This window comes from Microcebus murinus, chromosome 4 (genome assembly GCF_040939455.1).
Source record: "Microcebus murinus isolate Inina chromosome 4, M.murinus_Inina_mat1.0, whole genome shotgun sequence".
NCBI classification, from domain to species: Eukaryota; Metazoa; Chordata; class Mammalia; order Primates; family Cheirogaleidae; genus Microcebus; species Microcebus murinus.
Genome location: NC_134107.1, coordinates 5,639,400 through 5,658,344, shown reverse-complemented (window position 1 = coordinate 5,658,344; position 18,945 = coordinate 5,639,400). Strand labels below are relative to the sequence as shown.

Sequence of the window (18,945 nt, the reverse complement as noted above, 5' to 3'; positions counted from 1 at the left end):
GAGAATGAGAGTGTGTGGGGGCAGGTAAGGGCCGGGAGGGACCAAGGCTGGGAGGACAGACATCGGTTCTGAGATACGATTTGAAGGGGAGGCCCAGGGCCCAGATGGCCCAGGTAGGGCTCCTAGAGAGGCTGTGAGCAGGTAGTGGCCCAGCTCCAAGGACACAAGTGTCACTAGTGGCCAGGACCTCAGCAAGCAGGACCTCGGTTGTGCCGGCAGAGGGGAGCCCTCTGGGGTACCTGTCCAGGGAGGGGACAGGTGCTCCCAGACTTCGGGAGTGAGCTGGACTGGCGGTGGGGGGGTGCAGGGCCCAGGCTTGCTTAGTGGGGTCAATGGGGGTCTGATGGGGGGGCAGGAGCTCTGACCAGGGTGGGCTCAGAGAGGAGGGGAGGGGGGGGTCACTGAAACTTAGTGGGGGTCCTGGACTTGGTGGGCTAAGTGGGGAGGAGCTGGAGAGCCGTCCAGGGTGGGGGCTGGGTTAGGGACGGGACCGTGCAGACAAGGGTGCTCAGGAGGGGCTTGGTGAGACCCAGACACCTGCGGGGACTGGGGCTTCTTGCGGTGGGGGGCAAAGACTCTGAGTGCAGCACACAGAGCGGGCGGGGAAGGGAGATCCAACAGGCCCGGGGAGGGGGCTCAGCTGGCCCAGCGAGTGGGGACGTAGAAAGAGGGGTGCTGTCTGTCTCCTGGGCAGGGAGACGGGGAGGGCCCGGAGTCTGGGGGCCTGCGAGAGGGCGGGGCAGGGGCCGGTGCGGAGATGGGGTTGGCTCCAGCACGGTCCGGTCCAGCGCGGAGCAGGCCCCCCATCCGGCGGGAGGAGGCGGAGGCGGCTGCGGGGCCGCGTGAGTCAGGCTCTGGCTGCAGCGGCGCGGCCGCCTGGCGCAGCGGAGGGAGCGCGGGCAGCGGGGGAGGCAGCGGCGCCGCCGCGAGCCCCGCGCGCTCCCCGCCCCCAAGGTTGGGCCGCTGGGACGCGGCTGGCGGACAGACAGCGGCCCGCGGGACGCCGGAAGGACGCGCTCCGAGGCGAGGCGCAGGGTCCGGCCGGCCGCGGAAGAGTCGCCAGTAGGTGAGGACGCGCCGTCCGTCCGCGCGGCTGCGACAGAGCAGGGCAGAGGGGCCGGGCGGGGGCCTTGCCGCAGACCCCCGGCGCGCGCTGCTGGGCGCGGGCGTCTCGACTCGCTGCCTGGCTGGAGTGTCCGTTTCGCAGCGTGTCCTTGTGCGTCTGTTTGTGGCCCCCGGGGTGGGTGGCTCCGTGCGAATGTGCGCGCCCGGGGTCTTCGGCTTGGAGGTGGGGGGCGATGCGCGCGAGTTTGGAGGCTCCGAACCTGCGTCAGTCCCGGGCTGAGCCCCAGTCGCCTGTGTGGGGACTTGTTTACCTGGCGGCGTCTGGCGCCTGCGGGCACGCCGGGGTCCGGAGAGCCCTGGGGGGGCGGTGCTGGTGTCTGCGTGGTGTGCCGGCGCCTGTGTGCAGGTGCCCGCAGCGCTGCTCGGTGTGACGTTCCTGGCTTAGGCAGTGGGGGGTCTGGAGCCCCGGGGCGGGCTGCTGTTTGGGGTGCTGTCGTCAGTCCGAGTGTGGGTGTGTGTTTGCGGGGTGCCTGTTGTGTGTCCGTGGGCGAATGTTTGTGCGCAGATGGTGAAGTGGTGAAAAGCCCCATGTCCCCGCCAAGGCTGCTGCAAACGGCTTTGGCAGCGCAGTGGCCGCGGGTGCCAGGCCGGGCGGGGGAGGCAGGTGGCAGGCTAGCAGCTGGCTGCCCAGGGTGTGGGGGGTGCAGATTCCCATCTCCGCTGGGTCTGTTCATGGGGCTGCAGGGAGACAGGGCAGGCCCCCCCAGGCGGGCAGGGTCCACCTCATCCTTCCTTTCTCCCTCCCGCCCAGGCCCAGGGCCCCGGCCAGTGCCCAGCCCGGCTGGGAGCCCCGGCAGCACCACGGACGGCGCCCAGGAAGCCCGAGTCTCCCTGGACGGGGCCTTCTGGATCCCGAGGCCCCCGGCAGGGTCCCCCAAGGGCTGCTTCGCCTGCGTGTCCAAGCCCCCCGCGCTGCAAGCTCCCGGGGCCCCTGCCCCGGAGCCCTCCGCCTCCCCCCCGATGGCGCCCACGCTGTTCCCCATGGAGTCCAAGAGCAGCAAGACCGACAGCGTGCGGGCGGCCGGTGCCCCCCAGGCCTGCAAGCACCTGGCGGAGAAGAAGACGCTGGCGAACCCTGCGACGGTGGTGGAGGTGTACCCCGACAGCAGCGAGGTGAACGACTACTACCTGTGGTCCATCTTCAACTTTGTCTACCTCAACTTCTGCTGCCTGGGCTTCATCGCCTTGGCCTACTCCCTCAAGGTGAGCCTGGCAGCGGCGGGGCAGGGCCCTGGGCACGGTGCTGGCGGGACACCCAGCCTCCTCCGCGCTGCCCTTCCCTCTCAGAGGAGCCCACAGGCCCAGCTGGCGCAGTCGGGGCCGAGAGGTGTACCAAGAGTGGGGGTCTTGTTTGTGGGGTCCGGAGAGGCCGGGATGTTGGCCAGGTCTGATCTGCAGGGGTCTGCCCTTCTTCCCCTGCCTGAGCTGAGAGCTTCTCAGGGGTCTTCATGGGCCGCTAGGGACAGGCTGTCTGCGCAGCGGCTGGCCGGAGCCTGCAGGAGGGGCTGCGGGGGTGGGGATGGGCTCAGAGTCCCATCCCGTGGCCGGGGATGTGGGAACCCGGACTGCAGCCGCCCTCGGCGTCCAGGGGCGGAGCGGCGTGGAGCCGACGGGGGCTTGGCTGCGTTCTCTGGTAGGAAGGAGGGTGGCTGGAGACCTGACAAAGCACCTCTGCAGGCAGCCCGATGCCAGGCTTTTAGTGGGGGCCCATCCTGGTGGCCAGGGAAGAGAGGCGTGGACACATGTCCTGCACACCCCTCACCCCACACCCCGAGCGGGCTCGACTTCTAGAAGCCACCTGGCACTGTAGCAGAGCTGGGTGCCGGGTGACAGGACCCCCTGCCCCAAGGGCAAAGCAGAGAAACACAGGCAGAGGCCACCGCAGGAGGCAGTGAGGGACCTGCTATGGGGCCCGTCCTGTCCTGGGCTGGAGACCCCGCAGTCTCCGGAGGGCACAATGGCACCCCCTAAATGCACACCCACACTTGGCCTGACACGAGCTGCAACAGACAGCACCCCGAAGGGCTCCCCGCCCAGGGCTCCAGACCCCCCACTGCAACCTCCCCCAGGGGGAGGCGACACTCAGCAGGAAAGGGCGGCTCACATTTAGCCAGATCATCACTTTCCCCGCCCAGACTGGAGTGGCCGAGCCAGAGGAGCCCCAGCGCCTGCAGCTGCCTGGGGAGGGGGGGCAGGGGCTGCAGGGAGCGGGGGCTGGGGCAGAGGCTGGCCCGGCAGGTAGGTCACCTGGACAGCTCTGCCTCGGATCCAGCTTTGAGTGCTCCCCTCAGCATCACACGCCGGCCACCTGGCCTCGGTCCGCTCCTGACTCAGCCTTGGCCCCACGCGTCTGCCGTCACCGGTGCCCTCGTCCTGAGGCCGTGTCCCCGGCCCTGGGCACGACCACGCGGGACCTGTGCGTGAGGCAGCATGTGCCAGTGTGTGTGTGTGTCAGTGTGTTGCACGTGAGTGTGCATATGTGTGTGCATGTGTGTGAGTAGATAACTGCATGTGTGCACGTGAATGTGGTGTGTGCACATGAGTGTGCCCATGTGTATGCGTGTAATTGCATGAATGTGAGTGTATTTTGTGTGTGACTGAATGTGAGTGTGCATGTGTGTGCACGTGTCAGTATAATTGCATGTGTGCATGTGAATGTATGTGTGCCTGAGTGTGCCCACGTGTATGCATGTGTGTAATTGCACAGATGTGAGTGTAACTGAATGTGTGTGAGTACACATGTGTCAGTATAATTGCATGTGTGCATGTGAATGTCGTATGTGCGCATGAGTGTGCCCATGTGTATGCATGTGGGTAATTGCATGAATGTGAGTATATTTTGTGAGCATGACCGAATGTGTGTGAGTGTGCATGTGTGTGCACATATCCGTGTAATTGTGTGTGCATGGGAAGGCATTGTGTGTGCATGAGTGTGCATTCATATATTGTGTGCAGGTGTGCATGAGAGTGTGTGCAAATTGTGCACACATGAGTATGTAAGCGTGAGTGTGACTGCGTGTGTGCACCTGTGTGTACGTGCATGAGTGTGCACGGGTGTGCGTGTGCTGAGGGCAGCAGAGTGGAGGAGAACGTGGGGTGGGGTGCAGCCTCCGGACTAGCCCCGGCTCTGCTCCCCAGGCCGTGCCCGGCAGAGGGCAGGGAGCAGAAGCCGCAGCCGCGGGGCTCTGCCTCCGGTGCCCTCTTGCTGCGTGCTGCCAGCAGCCTGCGGACACGGCCTGGCTGCCCGGGCTCCTGTCCGGAAGCCGTCCCCTCCTCCCCTTGGCTCGGGCGGTGACCGGCTGGCTGGCATGGGCAGGCCCATCTGGCACAGGTTGTAGGTAGGTCAGGGCTTTCTGGATGGTGCCGGATTGGTGCTGGGGTGGGGGGTGGCGTGAGCTTGTCCTTCTGAGGGGCAGGGAGCGCCCACCCCGGCTCACACGGGGCTGCCTTTCCTCTCTCTCCTGGAGGCCATGCGTGTGGAAAGCCTTCGGGGCCTCCCAGGAGGGGGTGCGAGGTGAGCTGCCTCTGTCCCGGCAGAGGGGAGGACAGGGCTGGCCAGCCTGGCCCCGAGCTTGGGACTGCCTCCATCTGTCCATCCAGCTGCAGGTCTCCTGGCCTGCTGCGCCCCAGACCACACGCAGCCGGTCACGGCCCTTCCAAGGGCACCGGGCGGACTTGGGGTCAGAAGGTCTTGGCTAAAATCCGAGCCGCGGGGACGGACAAGCCATGGCACCTCACTGACCCCTGCTCCCTCTTCTGCAACAAAGGGGAACCAAACAGCCGGGAGCCGGCACCGTGGGCGGGGTGGAGGCTGGCGTGTGGCAGGTGTCAAGCAGGCGCTGTGTCCTTGCCTGCCCCACGTGTCCGTCCCCCTTCCAGCCACCTGTCCGCCCCCACCCGCCAGCGGTTCGGCTCCGTGCGGCTGGACCGACCGCAGAGACCGAGCCTGTGTTCCCCCAGCCGGGTGCCAGGCCGGCAGAGACACAAAAAGCCGATTCTCCATTCATGCTTCTCCGCGAGCCGCCTCCGTGGCCGCTGGCTCCCGCCGTCGGCTGGACCACGTCCAAGCTTCCTCGCTTGCCGTTCAAGGCCCTTCCAGACCGGTTTTCCACCCTTCCCCTGGCTTCCCCATGCCCTCTGCCTCCCATGAAGGTGCCGCGGGTCACGTGGGCCCTCGGCCCCCGCGAGCTCTTCCCGCGGCCCGGAGAGCTTCTGAGAGCACCCTCTCTCTCCTGGGAAGCCCCCGAGACCTGCTGCCGGCCACGCCTGCTCACCCCGCCAGACCCGACCCTCTGGAGTCCCCTCACCTCCCGAGACCCGACCCTCTGGTGTCCCCTCACCTCCCCAAACTTGACCCTCTGGTGTCCCCTCACCCCGCCAGACCCGACCCTCTGGTGCCCCGTCACCTCCCGAGACCCGACCCTCTGGTGCCCCGTCACCTCCCCAGACCCGACCCTCTGGTGTCCCCTCACCTCCCCAAACTCGACCCTCTGGTGCCCCCTCACCCCGCCAGACCCGACCCTCTGGTGCCCCCTCACCTCCCGAGACCCGACCCTCTGGTGCCCCCTCACCTCCCCAGACCCGACCCTCTGGTGTCCCCTCACCTCCCAAGACCCGACCCTCTGGTGGCCCCTCACCTCCTGAGACCCAACCCTCTGGTGCCCCCTCACCTCCCCAGATACGACCCTCTGGTGCCCCCTCACCTCCTGAGACCCGACCCTCTGGTGCCCCCTCACCTCCTGAGACCCGACCCTCTGGTGCCCCCTCACCTCCCCAGATACGACCCTCTGGTGCCCCATCACCTCCCCAGACCCGACCCTCTGGTGCCCCCTCACCTCCCAGACCCGACCCTCTGGTGCCCCCTCACCTCCCAGACCCGACCCTCTGGTGCCCCCTCACCTCCCAGACCCGACCCTCTGGTGCCCCCTCACCTCCCAGACCCGACCCTCTGGTGCCCCCTCGCCTCCCGAGACCCGACCCTCTGGTGCCCCGTCACCTCCCCAGACCCGATCCTCTGGTGCCCCCTCACCTCCCAGACCCGACCCTCTGGTGCCCCGTCACCTCCCAAGACCCGACCCTCTGGTGCCCCGTCACCTCCCGAGACCCGACCCTCTGGTGCCCCCTCACCTCCCCAGACCCGACCCTCTGGTGCCCCCTCACATCCCAGACCCGACCCTCTGGTGCCCCCTCACATCCCGAGACCCGACCCTCTGGTGCCCCCTCACCTCCCGAGACCCGACCCTCTGGTGCCCCCTCACATCCCAGACCCGACCCTCTGGTGCCCCGTCACCTCCCAAGGCAGGGCTGCCCGATGTGGGCGTCAAGGAGTATTGGTTGGACGGGAGGATGGACAGAGGACGAAGGACGGGGGTGGGGATGGTTCCGCCTGGTGGTGTTTCGGAGAAGAAACGCGTCCCTCCCAGTGTGGGGTGCGGCTGGTCTCGGGTGGGGACTCTGGGAGGAGGTGGCCTTTCCATGGGGTCAGGGAGTGAGAGAGGACAGGTGTCAGGTGGGGAAGGTGCACGCAGGGAGACAGGAAGGTGGCGGTCGGCCGGGCCCCGTGCTCTGCGGGAGGAAGGGAAGCCCGGGGCCGTGCAGGGAGGGACTTGGGGGCGCCTGAGGGCTGGGATCCCACCGTGTGGAGGAAGAGGAGATGTGATCGGTGTGTGATCCCCGCGGCCAGCGTGGAGCAAGGCACGAGACATGCCTTGGTGTGGTCCCCGTGGGAAAGCGTGTGGCGGGGACCTGGGCAGGGGGGAGGGCGGGAGAGCGGAGCAGGGGCAGCCGGGACCTCCCGGGAGGCGGGACGGGAGGGTCAGAAGGAAGAGGCTGCCGTCTGTGCTCCTCGTCCCCGCCTGCCACACGTCCGCCTGTCTGCCCTTCCACCCGTCACCCACCCGCCCAGCCACCTCGTCCTCCCGCCTTCCTCCCTCCCACCCTGCGTCCCCTACAAATGGCCACCCTGCCCACCGCCCACCTGATCTCTCCTGCCTGGTCCTCCCTCCCCCGCCACCCTACACGTCAGTCCGATAGTGCCACCACCCAGCCTCACCTGCTCAGGGACGGGCCTCCCTGCCCAGCCTCCCGGGCATCGCACTCAGCCGCCCGCCTCCCTCTGCCCGCCCCTGGCGCCATCACAGCCCCACCCTCCCCCTGTCTCCACCCTCAGCCCTCGCTCAGCCCTCCCAGCGGGATCCACCTGGACCCTCTTGTGCCTCCCTCCTGCCCTGTTTGTGCGTCCGCGTATCCACCTGCTGTTTTCCTCCCGCCTTTCTCTTTTCCGCCTTCCTTCCTCCCCCCACGGAGGGACGGTCGCCCGCTGTTCCCCCTCCCTGCCACTCACCTGCACCCAGTGTGTCCGCAGACCTCGTCCCTCCACCCCGCCCACCCCGCAGCCCCCGTCTGTCTGTGCACGCGTGTCGTTCCCGCCCTCCGGCTGCCTTCCTCCCCTCCCCCGCCCCTGGCTCCACCTCCCCCCCCGTCCACCCACAGTGGCCCCTGGGGGACACCGTGCACCGCCCGAGGCTCCACATCTTCCCGCCCGTCGGCCTTTCACAGCCGGTCCCTTCCCCCCTCCCCGCGTGCACCCCGCTTCTGCGACCCGCGCAGCCACGCGCCCGGGGCGGGGCTCTGGCTCCCGGCAGGGGCTTGGCCACGTCCCTCGCTAGTGGCGGGACCTCAGGGAGGTCGCTCCGCCCGTCTGTGCTGATTTCTCCCCCGTGCTCTGGTGGGGTGCTCCGGCCGCAAAGCGTGCAGGGGGAGACTCGAGCACAAGTGTGGCCTACGGTCATGTCTTCCCTCCTTCCCACTCCCCCACCCGCCCCCGTCACCTCCACCCGCCCTGCATGTGACTTCACAGCCGCCCACGCGTCAACACGCATCCGCAGTTTCACCCAGACACCCCCTTTCCCCAGCGCCGTGACCCCCCTCCCTCAGGTCTCCCTGGCCCCCGCGCCGCCCACCAGCCTATCCGTCCTCCACCGGCAGGTGCATTTACCCCCTCTTCTCCTGGCCCCCCGTTCTTCCTCCCTCTACCCAACCGTGTGCCTCAGTTTCCACCCTGCACCCCCACTTTCGTCCTCACACACCCGTGACTACCCCTCCCTCCCTCCTATCTGTAAATACACCTGCCTGTCCATCCCCTGCCCACGACAGACACCTTGCCCCTTCCCTTCCCCTTCTACCTGTTTGCCCAAGCCCTACGTCCCCAGCCTCCCACCGTGTTTCCCCAAAAACAAGACCTGCCCATAAAATGAGCCCTAGCAGGGTTTCTAAGCATGTGCGCAATAGAAGCCCCACCGGAAAATAAGCCCTAGTGACAGGCGTGGCTACGCAGCGCATCTGCACAACCCATGCATTTCGTCACGGAGCGGGAAAGAGCACGAGCAGCCCTTCTCATCCGCCCAGTGAGAGCTCTGTGGCTTGACGTGAGAGATTGGGGCCGATGGTTCTAAAGGAAATAGAGTCGAGAGACATCCAGGATGGGATTCGGGGTTTGGAGAGTGAGGATGATGTTCCAGAAGAAGACGACTTCACTGTATGTGAATCAATGTAGATGGTTGTACCGTACTTAAAAAAAAATAGCGCATCCCCTGAAAATAAGCCCTAGGGTGTCTTCTTGAGGAAAAATAAATATAAGACCCCGTCTTATTTTGGGGGAAACACGGTAGTAATCCCTCCCCCCACACGCCACCCCGTCCCTCCGTCCTCTGTCCTCCTCCTCCTCTTCTCCCACCCACTCCGTGCTCCCGCCTGCGCCATCCTCCCTCCCCCTGACGGGGTGCCCGTCCCTGTCCCCACCCTCACATTCCTCCGTCCACCCGTCAGCCGGTCACCAGCCCTTCCCCTGCTCCTCCCTGTGCCCACGTGCAGTAAGTGATCTCCCGGCACACCCCAGGTGACAGGCAGGTCCCCGACCCCACGGAGCTGGCTCCCCAGCAGGGGAGGGGCGGCCCCGAGCCCGCAGGTGGGAGGAGCTGTTTCAGGCGGCGTGCAAAGGCGTGCCCTTTGGTGCCATGGTGTGTGAGCATCAGCCCAGGTAAATCTGTGGGCGCGGCGAGGACTCCAGGGAGGGGCAGGTGCTGCGGGACCCCGAGGCGCCGTCGGGGTGGGGGTGGGGGGCCCGGCGTCTGGAGCGGGCGGGCACGGGGGTGGGGCGGTGGCCGAGCCGAGGACCAGGGTGGCAGGAGTGTGAAGCTACACACCTGGCTGGTGAGGAGGAGCCTGTTTGAAGGAAAAGTCAGCAGCCTGGGACCGGCTGGGACGGACGGGACTGGGGTGCGGGAAGAGCCAAAGGTCCCTCCCAGGACCCTGAGCAAGCCCGGAGGGCTGCAAGCGGAGGCGGCTTAGGAAGGAGCGGGGTGAAGTCTGCACGCACCTTGGCCGCCAGCAGCCACGTCCTCCTTGCTCGCCCTTCCCGGCTTCTCCCCCTGCGTGCCGGGTCTCGCTGTCCCCATGTCCACATGTCCGCCGGCCAAACCGAGTCTCCGTTCACTCATCCTCCGTCTCCTCTTCCTCCCTCCTTCCTACCGAGGTCTGTCTGCCCGCCGGCCTCACCCCCTGCTCTGCTCTCCCCACACACACCTACCCAACCCTCTCGTCTTTGCGTCTCCTGGGGTCCCCGCCGGCCCGCCCCTGGCTGACAGTGACAGCGGCGGCGGTGGCGGCACCAGCGCAGGTCCCCGTGACCGCGAGCTCTTGGCGCAGTCCCAGCGCTGCTCTGGGCCCTTCCCGCCATCCAGCTTAACTGAGCGTTTTGATTAAGGGCAAAACCCCTGTGAATTAGGTGCCGTTCGTGCCCTTGTTTTACGGGCGAGGAAACTGAGTCACGGAGACACAGAGTAACTTCCTCGAGGTCGCCGTGGGTCTGTTTGACAAGCGGGTGCCCCGGCCACGGTGCTGGCTTCCCCTGCCCACCTTCCTCTCTACGCCTGCCTCTCGGTCTGTCCCCGTCCCTGCCTCCCCCTCCTCCGTTCCTTCTCTGCCTCCTTTCTTCATCCGTCTGTTCCAACTCGCATCCCTCCTTTCTCCCCGTTCGCCCGCCCTCCTTCCCGGGCAGCTGCTGGTCACCTGCGGGATTCCTGCCCACTGACCCTCTCCTCTCTCTCTCTCCTCCTCCCGCCACCCGTTCGGCCACCGACCCCCGAGTCCCCTCTGTTGTTCCCGCCGCCTCTCATCCCGTCCATCCGCTCACCCCGCCGTGGTGCCTGGGGGGCCAGGCGGCTCGTCAGCCGGGGGGTGATGGACCCAATGAGAGAGCGACTCCATCCGCCCACATCCGGCCCACTACGCTGTGATCTGTCTATCCAAAAACTCTCCTCCCTTTGCACTCTCCCCGGCCTCACCCGTGCAGCACGCAGCCGGGAATCCACTGCTCCACCCACCCGGCACATGCGTGTGCCCGCGTGCCTGTCCTGTGACCCGGCGTGCACTGCCACGCCCACGGTGCACCCGTGCCAGCCGTCCACACACGCCCATAAATCCATCTGGCCACACGTGTGTGCCCATCCATTCATCCGCATGCGTGTCCGCCTGGCGTGCATTCGTGTGTCCGTCTGTGTGCTCCACGCACCGACCCCTCCACACGGTCCCCAGCCAGCGGCGGTCTGACTTGGGTTTCTCACCTTTGCGGTAAGGGGAAGCGACATGCATGTGTTCACCCCTCGCCTCGCCATGCGGCCACGTCTGCACAAACCCAGCTCTGACTGCAACATTGTTTTTTTTTTTTTTTTTTTGAGACAGAGCCATCCTCCTGCCTCAGCCTCCCCAATAGCTGGGACTACAGGCATGCACCACCACGCCCTGCTAATTTTCTCTATGTATTTTTAGCTGTCCAGCTAATTTCTTTCTATTTATAGTAGAGACGGGTCTCACTCTTGCTCAGGCTGGTCTCGAACTCCTGAGCTCGAGCAGTCCTCCCACCTCGGCCTCCCGGAGTGCTGGGATTACAGGCGTGAGCCACCGCGCCTGGCCTGGCTGCGACATTTTACACTGAGGTCCGGTTTGTTGGGCTGCAACCCCGCTGTAGCTCCAGGGGCGTCTGCACCCTAAACCCGCCGCCCCCCACACACGTGTGGCTCCGTGCAGCCAGGCTGCCCCAGCACGCGTTCCCATGTCCACACCCCTGTGCCGGGCGTCCAGCTCCGGCCACCCTCCAGCTGCCGTGTCACCTCCGATGTCCTCCTCTTCCTTGTCCCCTCTCTCCCGTCCCTCCCGTCCCCCAGCTGCCCTCCAGGGCCGTCCACCGTGGACACCCCCCGCCACCCGCTCCGCGTTGCAATGACCTGACAGTGAGGTCACAGCCCAGGGTTGCTTTAGCATAAGAAAGTCGATGAATACAACCCATCGGGTGAATGAGTTGGAGGAGAAAACACCATGTCCGTCGAGTGGAAATTTTGCAGGGCCACAGACAGCTGACAACGATGAGCGGCGTCCTGGCGCTGAAGGTGCAGCACCTGTCTACACAAGAGCATCAGGGCGCACACGCCAGCGAAAGTCAGTTAGAGACGTGCTTTTTAAACGTGGTTTTAACTTGCATCGAGGTGGCTCGCACCTGTAATCCCAGCACTCTGGGAGGCCGAGGCGGGAGGATCGCTCGAGATCAGGAGTTCGAGACCAGCCTGATGCAAGAGCGAGACCCCATCTCTACTAAAAAAAAATAGAAAGACATTAATTTTTTTTTTTTGAGACAGAGTCTCACTCTGTTGCCCAGGCTAGAGTGAGTGCCGTGGCGTCAGCCTAGCTCACAGCAACCTCAAACTCCTGAGCTCAAGCAATCCTCCTGCCTCAGCCTCCCGAGTAGCTGGGACTACAGGCATGCACCACCATGCTAGGGCTTATTTTCGGGGTAGGGCTTCTATTGCGCACATGCTTAGACATCCTGCTAGGGCTTATTTTATGGGCAGGTCCTATTTTCGGGGAAACCATGGTACACCTGCCCACCTCCTCCGACAGCCCGGCCCAGCCCACTCGTGGAAGACCTTCTGCCCCTCCCCTCCTGCTCCTGCCCTCATTTGGACTCTGTGGGGGGAATGGGGACCCCGAGACTGGGCCTGGGCAAGGTGGCGTCTCTGAAACGCGTCAGCCCGGTGTGGGGCCTCCCGGGACTCCAGGGCCCCGGCCACTCCCAGAGCAGGGGACACCCCTGTGCCCACTCTCGGTCCTCCCACCCCATGTCACATAGGACAGGAGCCACGGAATCAGGACATGTGTGGCCCGGTCCTCCGACCACTCTCTCTGGGGCCAACTTCTTTCATTTTAAGCAATTTTAGACTCACCGCAAAAGAGGAAGAAGGCCTTGACACTTGCACCCAGCTGTCCCCAGTGCTAACCTTTCGCCGTATTCACTTTTCCTCCTCTTTCTCCTCCTGACTTTGCACACGGTTTCAGAGTGCGTAGGCTCAGGCCCGGTGGCCCGTGTCCTGCGTCCCCTGCGTGTGGCGCCGCAGAGCCGTCTGAGAGCAGGGGGTGGGCGGGTCACCGGCCCCCCGGGTCACGCTGTGCTCTGACGCCCGCAGGTCCGGGACAAGAAGCTCCTCAACGACCTGAACGGGGCCGTGGAGGATGCCAAGACGGCCCGGCTGTTCAACATCACCAGCTCCGCCCTGGCAGCCTCCTGCATCATCCTCATCTTCATCTTCCTGCGGTACCCGCTCAGCGACTACTGAGGCCGGGCGCGGAGACAATGTCACTTCCAGGATCGCCGAGACGTCAGCTCCCGAGATTTTGGGCGGCGCAGGGCCTCTGTCCTGGGGCCCCCTGAGCCGTGACCCCGGCAGCGAGGCCGTCGGGAGCTGAGCACGGCCAGGGGGCCGCCAGCCGGGTCCCCCCACCCCGCCCTCCCGTCTCTGGGGCCTGTGGGCTCCCCCCTGCGCCGCTGCTCTCCGGCTTCCTGCGGCCGCCGCCCCCGCCCTCCCACGCCCCTTCCCAGGCCCCGGGCTCCCCCCTACCCGACACCCGGCGAGAAGGGCTTATGTGGGGGCTGCCCGGGGTGGGGGGCGCCAGCATCCGGGATTCCCGCTCCCCCTCCCCCTCCTGCTGTGACCTGCTCCGCTCTGTGTCTGTGAACTTTCAATAAAACCCGTGCAGCGCCCCCGCCTCCTGCCCCACAGCCCCCGGGGGGAGGGACACGGAGGGGGCCGTCCACACCCCAGGCTCTGCCAGAGAGATTTGTCTGTGGCCGGGCGATCTTCCGACAGAGGACCAACCGAAGGGGTTTGGGGGGGAGGGCGCCCCGAACCCGGGTCCCCTAGAGGATGGGCACCCCGTGGAGGGGAGTGGCGTGGGGTGTCCGTGACGGCCGGGCAGGGGCAGAGCCTTGACCGCCGGCCACCCGTCTCGGGGGCTCGAACCACGCTCCTGCCTGCAATGTGGGGAACGGCCCTCTGTCCCCACGGCCGCTGTGACCATCGACTGGCGGCTGCAGGCGGCGCCACGTGGGCAGGGGCGGGGTGTAGGTGCTGCAGGGGGTGGAGGGGTGCTGGTCCCTCGGTGGGGGTCCCTGCAGCGGAGTCTGAGCAGCAGCGGAGAGGGGACATCGGGGGCTGGCGGGGGAGTCGGGGTCAGGGGAGGGGAGCAGAGGCGTGCAGAGCCGGGCGGGGCTGGGGAGCCACGGGGTCTGGGCACGGAACAACCAGAAGGACAGGAGGGACGGGGCACCCACGGCGGACGGGTGAACCTTACAGGGCAGAGGCCGGGCTGCCCTCTGCTCTCTGCAGACGGAGCCCTCTGGGGTGCCAGGACCGGCCGGCAGGGGACCAGCGTGGACAGAGGCTGCAGTGGGGGCTGCGGCTGGGCCAGAGGGCGCCCGGGAAGGCGCCGGGCGGCAGGACTGGCGGTCTGGGCGGGGGGAGGCACGAGAGGGGCGGCGGGTGCTGGGCGGGACACTGTGCCAGGAGCAAACCCGGGAGGAAGATGCCAACGGTGCCCCGCCAAGCAGAGAGACGCCGTCGGGGCCAGAGGGGGGCCTTGCAGGCCGGGGAGCTCAGGGCTGCCAGGGAGGCCGAGGCAGAGGGTCTGGGGACACCGTGCCGGGGAGCACAGAGGGGGCAGGGGCCGCCAGGGAGCAGCAGCTCGGGGGATCAGCGACCCTGGTCTGGACAATCACGGTCGCAGTGGGATGTCACGTGCCTGATGCCACCGCATGGGTGTGAGGCCCAGGGCTGGGACGGGAGGTCTCTGAGCTGGGCACCAAAGCTTGCAGCCTGCGGGACAGGCGCAGGGTGGGGACATGGCCACAGCGGGATGTGGTGTCACCGTCCTGACCCGGGGACCCTGCAAGGGAGGGGCGGGGTGGTCAGGGCCCACCACGGGGTCCCGGCTCGGGCCGGAGGCGGCTCTGCAGGACGGGCAGAGGGAGCAGGCAGCCTCGGAGCAGCAGGGCCTGGGCGCCAAGGGGAGGGTGCTGCGTCAGGAAGGGGACACATGGGGGCCGGGCAGGACCCTCCAGGTGCTGACCCCTGACCCCAGGCTGGGGCTGCCGCGGGGCTGCAGGCTGGCGGGGTGCTGCCGGAGGGCCGGGGGCGTCTGACGGGGCATGGGGGCATGCCATGCTCCTGCCATCAGGCACGGGTGGCCCTGCCGCCCCCGGGGAGTCACCTGGGGTGTGCCAGGAGAGGCCGATGGCCTCGGAGGAGTCCTGGCTGCTGGGCCCGGACACTCGGGGAGGTGGGGTCCTGGGTCTCGAGGTCAGTGGGCTGACCCGGCGTCCACACAGTGTGTTTGCTACACGCGGCCATCGACTCTGTGCTTTTGTGGACCCGAGTGTGCGCCGCTCAGCAGCGTCACCTGCTAGACAAGTTCCTAGTTCTAGAATTTTTATAAATGAAACCGGACGTCTTATCATCCCGTGTGCCTGGCACCCGCAGGCTGTGGTGTCTTCCGTGGTGCCGTGGGCACGGCTCGCCCGTTCCCCGGCCGGCTGGCTGTGCCACCGTTAATCCATTCATCATTTCACGGCCAGCAGACCGCAGGGCGTCCGTGGGCACCGCCGCTGGGCACACGCGTGTGCCTGCCCCCGGGACGCCTCCCGGGCACGTGCTCGGGACAGGGACTTGGGATCTTGAGGCCGACAGGTCTTCTTCCTGCCGCAGCTGTGCCTTGACCCCACCGGCGTGTTCCCGGCGCTTCCTCCCGGCCCCAGGGTGCCTGTTGTCGCCCTTTTTTTATTTCAGCCACTGGCGACTGCAGAGGGAGGCACTTCTCACTGCGGCTTCAGTTCTCACTTCCCCAACTCGGAGAAGTCGAACATCCCTTCCCCGCGTCTGCCGGCCACTCGGTTGTTCTCTTTTCCCCGACGCCCACCTGGTGCCTCGATGTCCCCTCCCTCGGGGCTGCCCCCTGCCCCCCGGTTGCAGGAGTCCCCTGAGGACGGCGCACGCCCTTGTCCCCCTGGCCGGCTCCGCTCGCCACGGACGGCTTCTCCACTCTCTCCGCGGCTTCCCTTTATGAACTGCAGATTCCAGTTTTAATGCAGCTGCACCCACAGCCCCCGCCGGGCCCTGCTTGTCTCCGCCGGACGCAAATAGAAGCGGCCACCGGGGAGAAAGACCTCGGGCCGCCGCAATCCAGGCACAGATGCAGGACGCCGCGCTGCCGGAAGCTTCCATTCCCGGGCGCTGGCGGTGCTCACGGGTGGCAAAGTCCTTGGGTTGCACTTTCCCGCCTCACGCCCCTTTCCTGTCCGCTGTGCCCGCGTCTGCACATCACCGCGGCATTGCTCACCAGGCCGAGGACGGGAAGTGACTCAAACGGCGGTCGACACGTTTCCATCTGCGTCTGAAAATAAAACGAGTGAATATGCACATCTTTGTTGGGGTTCAAGTAATGTCCCCGAGGGAAATTATGCTTATGTTTATTCATAGATAATTCCAAGGCGCAGAATAGACTATCTCCGGGGAGAAAACCGGGTAAGGGAAGCAGTGGGCCGCAGATTGTTGATTTTCATCGTGAACCAAAATGCACACAGAGGGGAGCGGAAAGGGGGTCCCTGTGCAGGCAGGACCCCCGGGGGTGGGGGGGGCCGAGCAGGGGGAGCGGGGGGCCCTCGGGAGGTGGGGGGCCCGGGTGCAGTGCCTGGGAGGGGCAGCAGGACGGGAGGGGCTGGTTACACGCAGTGACACGGGGGGGGGGTCACAGGGGTGAACATACGACAGGGATGGGAGTCAGGTTTCTCGCTGCTGGTGCAGAGAGCAAGAACGGTGAAGACAGACAATAAAACTCAGGCCGGGCACGGTGGCTCACGCCTGTAATCCCAGCACTCTGGGAGGCTGAGGCGGGAGGATTGTTGGAGCTCAGGAGTTCAAGACCAGCCTGAGCAAGAGTGAGACCCCGTCTCTACTAAAAATAGAAAGAAATTAATTGGCCAACTAAAAATATATACAGAAAAAAATTAGCCGGGCATGGTGGCGCATGCCTGTAGTCCCAGCTACCCTGGAGGCTGAGGCAGGAGGATCGCTTGAGCCCAGGAGATTGAGGTTGCTGTGAGCTAGGCTGACGCCACGGCACTCACTCTAGCCTGGGCAACAAGAGTGAGACTCTGTCTCAAAAAAATCTCCACCTGCCCTGCAGTGCTGGGTGAACTGGAGGGGCCAGCACCCTCTCTGGGCCTCCACTGAGGGCATCTGGAAGCAGCCTCACCCCAGGAGCGAGTAGCTCGCTGGCAACAGGCACTGCTCCAAGCACCACCATGGACAGGTGGGGGTGGGGAGGCTGGAAGTGGCTGCCGCAGGCAGGACAGGGGAGGTGGGGGACCGGCCTGGACCCCTGTCCCACCGCCCAGCACAGGAGGAGCCTCCCTGACCAAGTCAGTGGGCGCTAAATGTGCTGATAAGGTCTGCAGCGCATTGAACAAAGTCCACGCTGAGGGTAATAAAGGTGCAGAGGAGCAGAAGTTTAACAGGCACATCTAGTTCCCAAGCACCGTGCTGAAGCCTAATTATAATCACGCAGGGAAACGTCACCTCCTCGCAGCTTTGGAAGTAATGTCATGGGCAGAGAAGTGCAGCCCGCACCACCCAGACCGAAGGGTCAGAGCGAACGTCACCAGTCTTCGGGTAAATCGAAGTCACCTGCCAGCTGCCGGGTGCACGGAGGATGGTGTTGGGTCCATGACATTCCTGCCTGTCGGGGACCGAATGTTCCTGTCCCCAAGACAGGAACCCCCGCCGGAGCCCCCGCCACCACCGCGGCGGCGTTTTACGGGGGGCCTGGGAGGTGATTAGGGTTAGATGAGGTCATGAGGGTGGGGGCCCAGGGCGGGGCTGGTCCCCAAGTAAGGGACACCGGAGGGCTGGCTCTGTCCCCTCCCGCGAGGACACGGACCGGGAGCTGCCGTGTGCTGGCAGGCAGGGGGAGGGCGGCTCGCAGCAAGTCCATCAGCCCCTCGGTCCTCCACCTGCGGCCTCCAGAGCCAGGAGGCTTCAGGTCCTCGATCCGCGGTGGCGGCCACGCCGGCTGCAGGGTTGTGCTGTGGCCACGAGCTGCCAAAACGCGTCACAAAGCACCAGGCAGACCCAGGCAGAGGGATCGCAGAGCCAGACCTGGCCTGCGACCCCCGGGACCGCCAAGGTCGTGAAAGCCAAGGGACGTCAAGGTCGTGAAAGCCAAGGGACGACCGCAGGACCGCCCCAGACTGAAGAGCTCGGCGACTAAACAGTCGCTCGGTGTTACCTTCCAATAAAGGGGTTGTTTTCAGTGAAGTCCCATTTAATGTTTTGCTTGCGTGATGGATGTTTTTCTTTTCTTTTCTTTTCTTTTTTTTTTTTGAGACAGAGTCTCACTTTGTTGCCCAGGCTAGAGTGAGTGCCGTGGCGTCAGCCTAGCTCACAGCAACCTCAAACTCCTGGGCTAACGCAATCCTCCTGCCTCAGCCTCCCCAGTAGCTGGGACTACAGGCATGCGCCACCATGCCCGGCTAATTTTTTTTTTCTATATATATTAGTTGGCCCATTAATTTCTTTCTATTTATAGTAGAGACGGGGTCTCGCTCTTGCTCAGGCTGGTTTCGAACTCCTGACCTCAAGCAATCCGCCCGCCTCGGCCTCCCAGAGTGCTGGGATTACAGGCGTGAGCCACCGCGCCCGGCTCTGGGATGTTTTTCATGCCCCGCAAACTTTTTATCTCTTTTACCCACTTCAAGGTCGTGAGGGGCTTCCTCCTAGTTTTCTTCTAAAAGCATCACGCTCCCGCCTTCTTGCAGGTTTGGGTCTGTGGCCCATCTCGAGTCCGTTTTTCCGTGTGGCATGGAGGTGGGGTGCTAGGGGACAGTGCAGGTGCTCGCCCAGGTCCCCTGGAGCCACGGCCCCACTCGCTCACGCCCTGCGCCTGGCTTCCTCGTGTCCCTTGGAGCAGCCAACTCAAGTTTTAAGGCTCACCCCCCACCGGCTGACTGAATGGACCCCCTCCTGGCCAAAAGAATAACCCTAAAACTAAATTGTCGGCCGGGCGCGGTGGCTCACGCCTGTAACCCTACCACTCTGGGAGGCCGAGGCGGGCGGATTGCTCAAGGTCAGGAGTTCGAAGCCAGCCTGAGCAAGAGCGAGACCCCGTCTCTACTATAAATAGAAAGAAATTAATTGGCCAACTAATATATATAGAAAAGAATTAGCCGGGCATGGTGGCGCATGCCTGTAGTCCCAGCTACTCGGGAGGCTGAGGCAGGAGGATCGCTTGAGCCCAGGAGTTTGAGGTTGCTGTGAGCTAGGCTGACGCCACGGCACTCACTCTAGCCTGGGCAACAGAGTGAGACTCTGTCTCAAAAAAAAAACAAAAAAAAAACACTAAATTGCCTTCCAGGAGGAGGGGGGTCAGACAGGCCTCACC

At 65.2% G+C, this 18,945-nt stretch overlaps 1 protein-coding gene across 1 annotated transcript; it reads left to right on the top strand.

Moving 5' to 3' along the window:
• The first annotated feature begins 1,508 nt into the window (after nt 1-1,508).
• IFITM10 (interferon induced transmembrane protein 10) lies at nt 1,509-13,221 on the top strand. The gene is made up of 2 exons (XM_020286416.2): nt 1,509-2,328; nt 12,642-13,221. Exons 1-2 carry the CDS (start codon nt 1,654-1,656, stop codon nt 12,789-12,791), a joined length of 825 nt encoding a protein of 274 aa, XP_020142005.1. The 5' UTR covers nt 1,509-1,653; the 3' UTR covers nt 12,792-13,221.
• The last annotated feature ends 5,724 nt before the right edge of the window (nt 13,222-18,945 follow it).

Coding starts and splice junctions, on each gene's coding strand:
- IFITM10 (XM_020286416.2), top strand. CDS start 1,654: ATGTCCCCGCCAAGGCTGCTGCAAACGGCTTTGGCAGCGCAGTGGCCG. Junction 2,329..12,641: donor CCTTGGCCTACTCCCTCAAG/GTGAGCCTGGCA, acceptor TGACGCCCGCAG/GTCCGGGACAAGAAGCTCCT.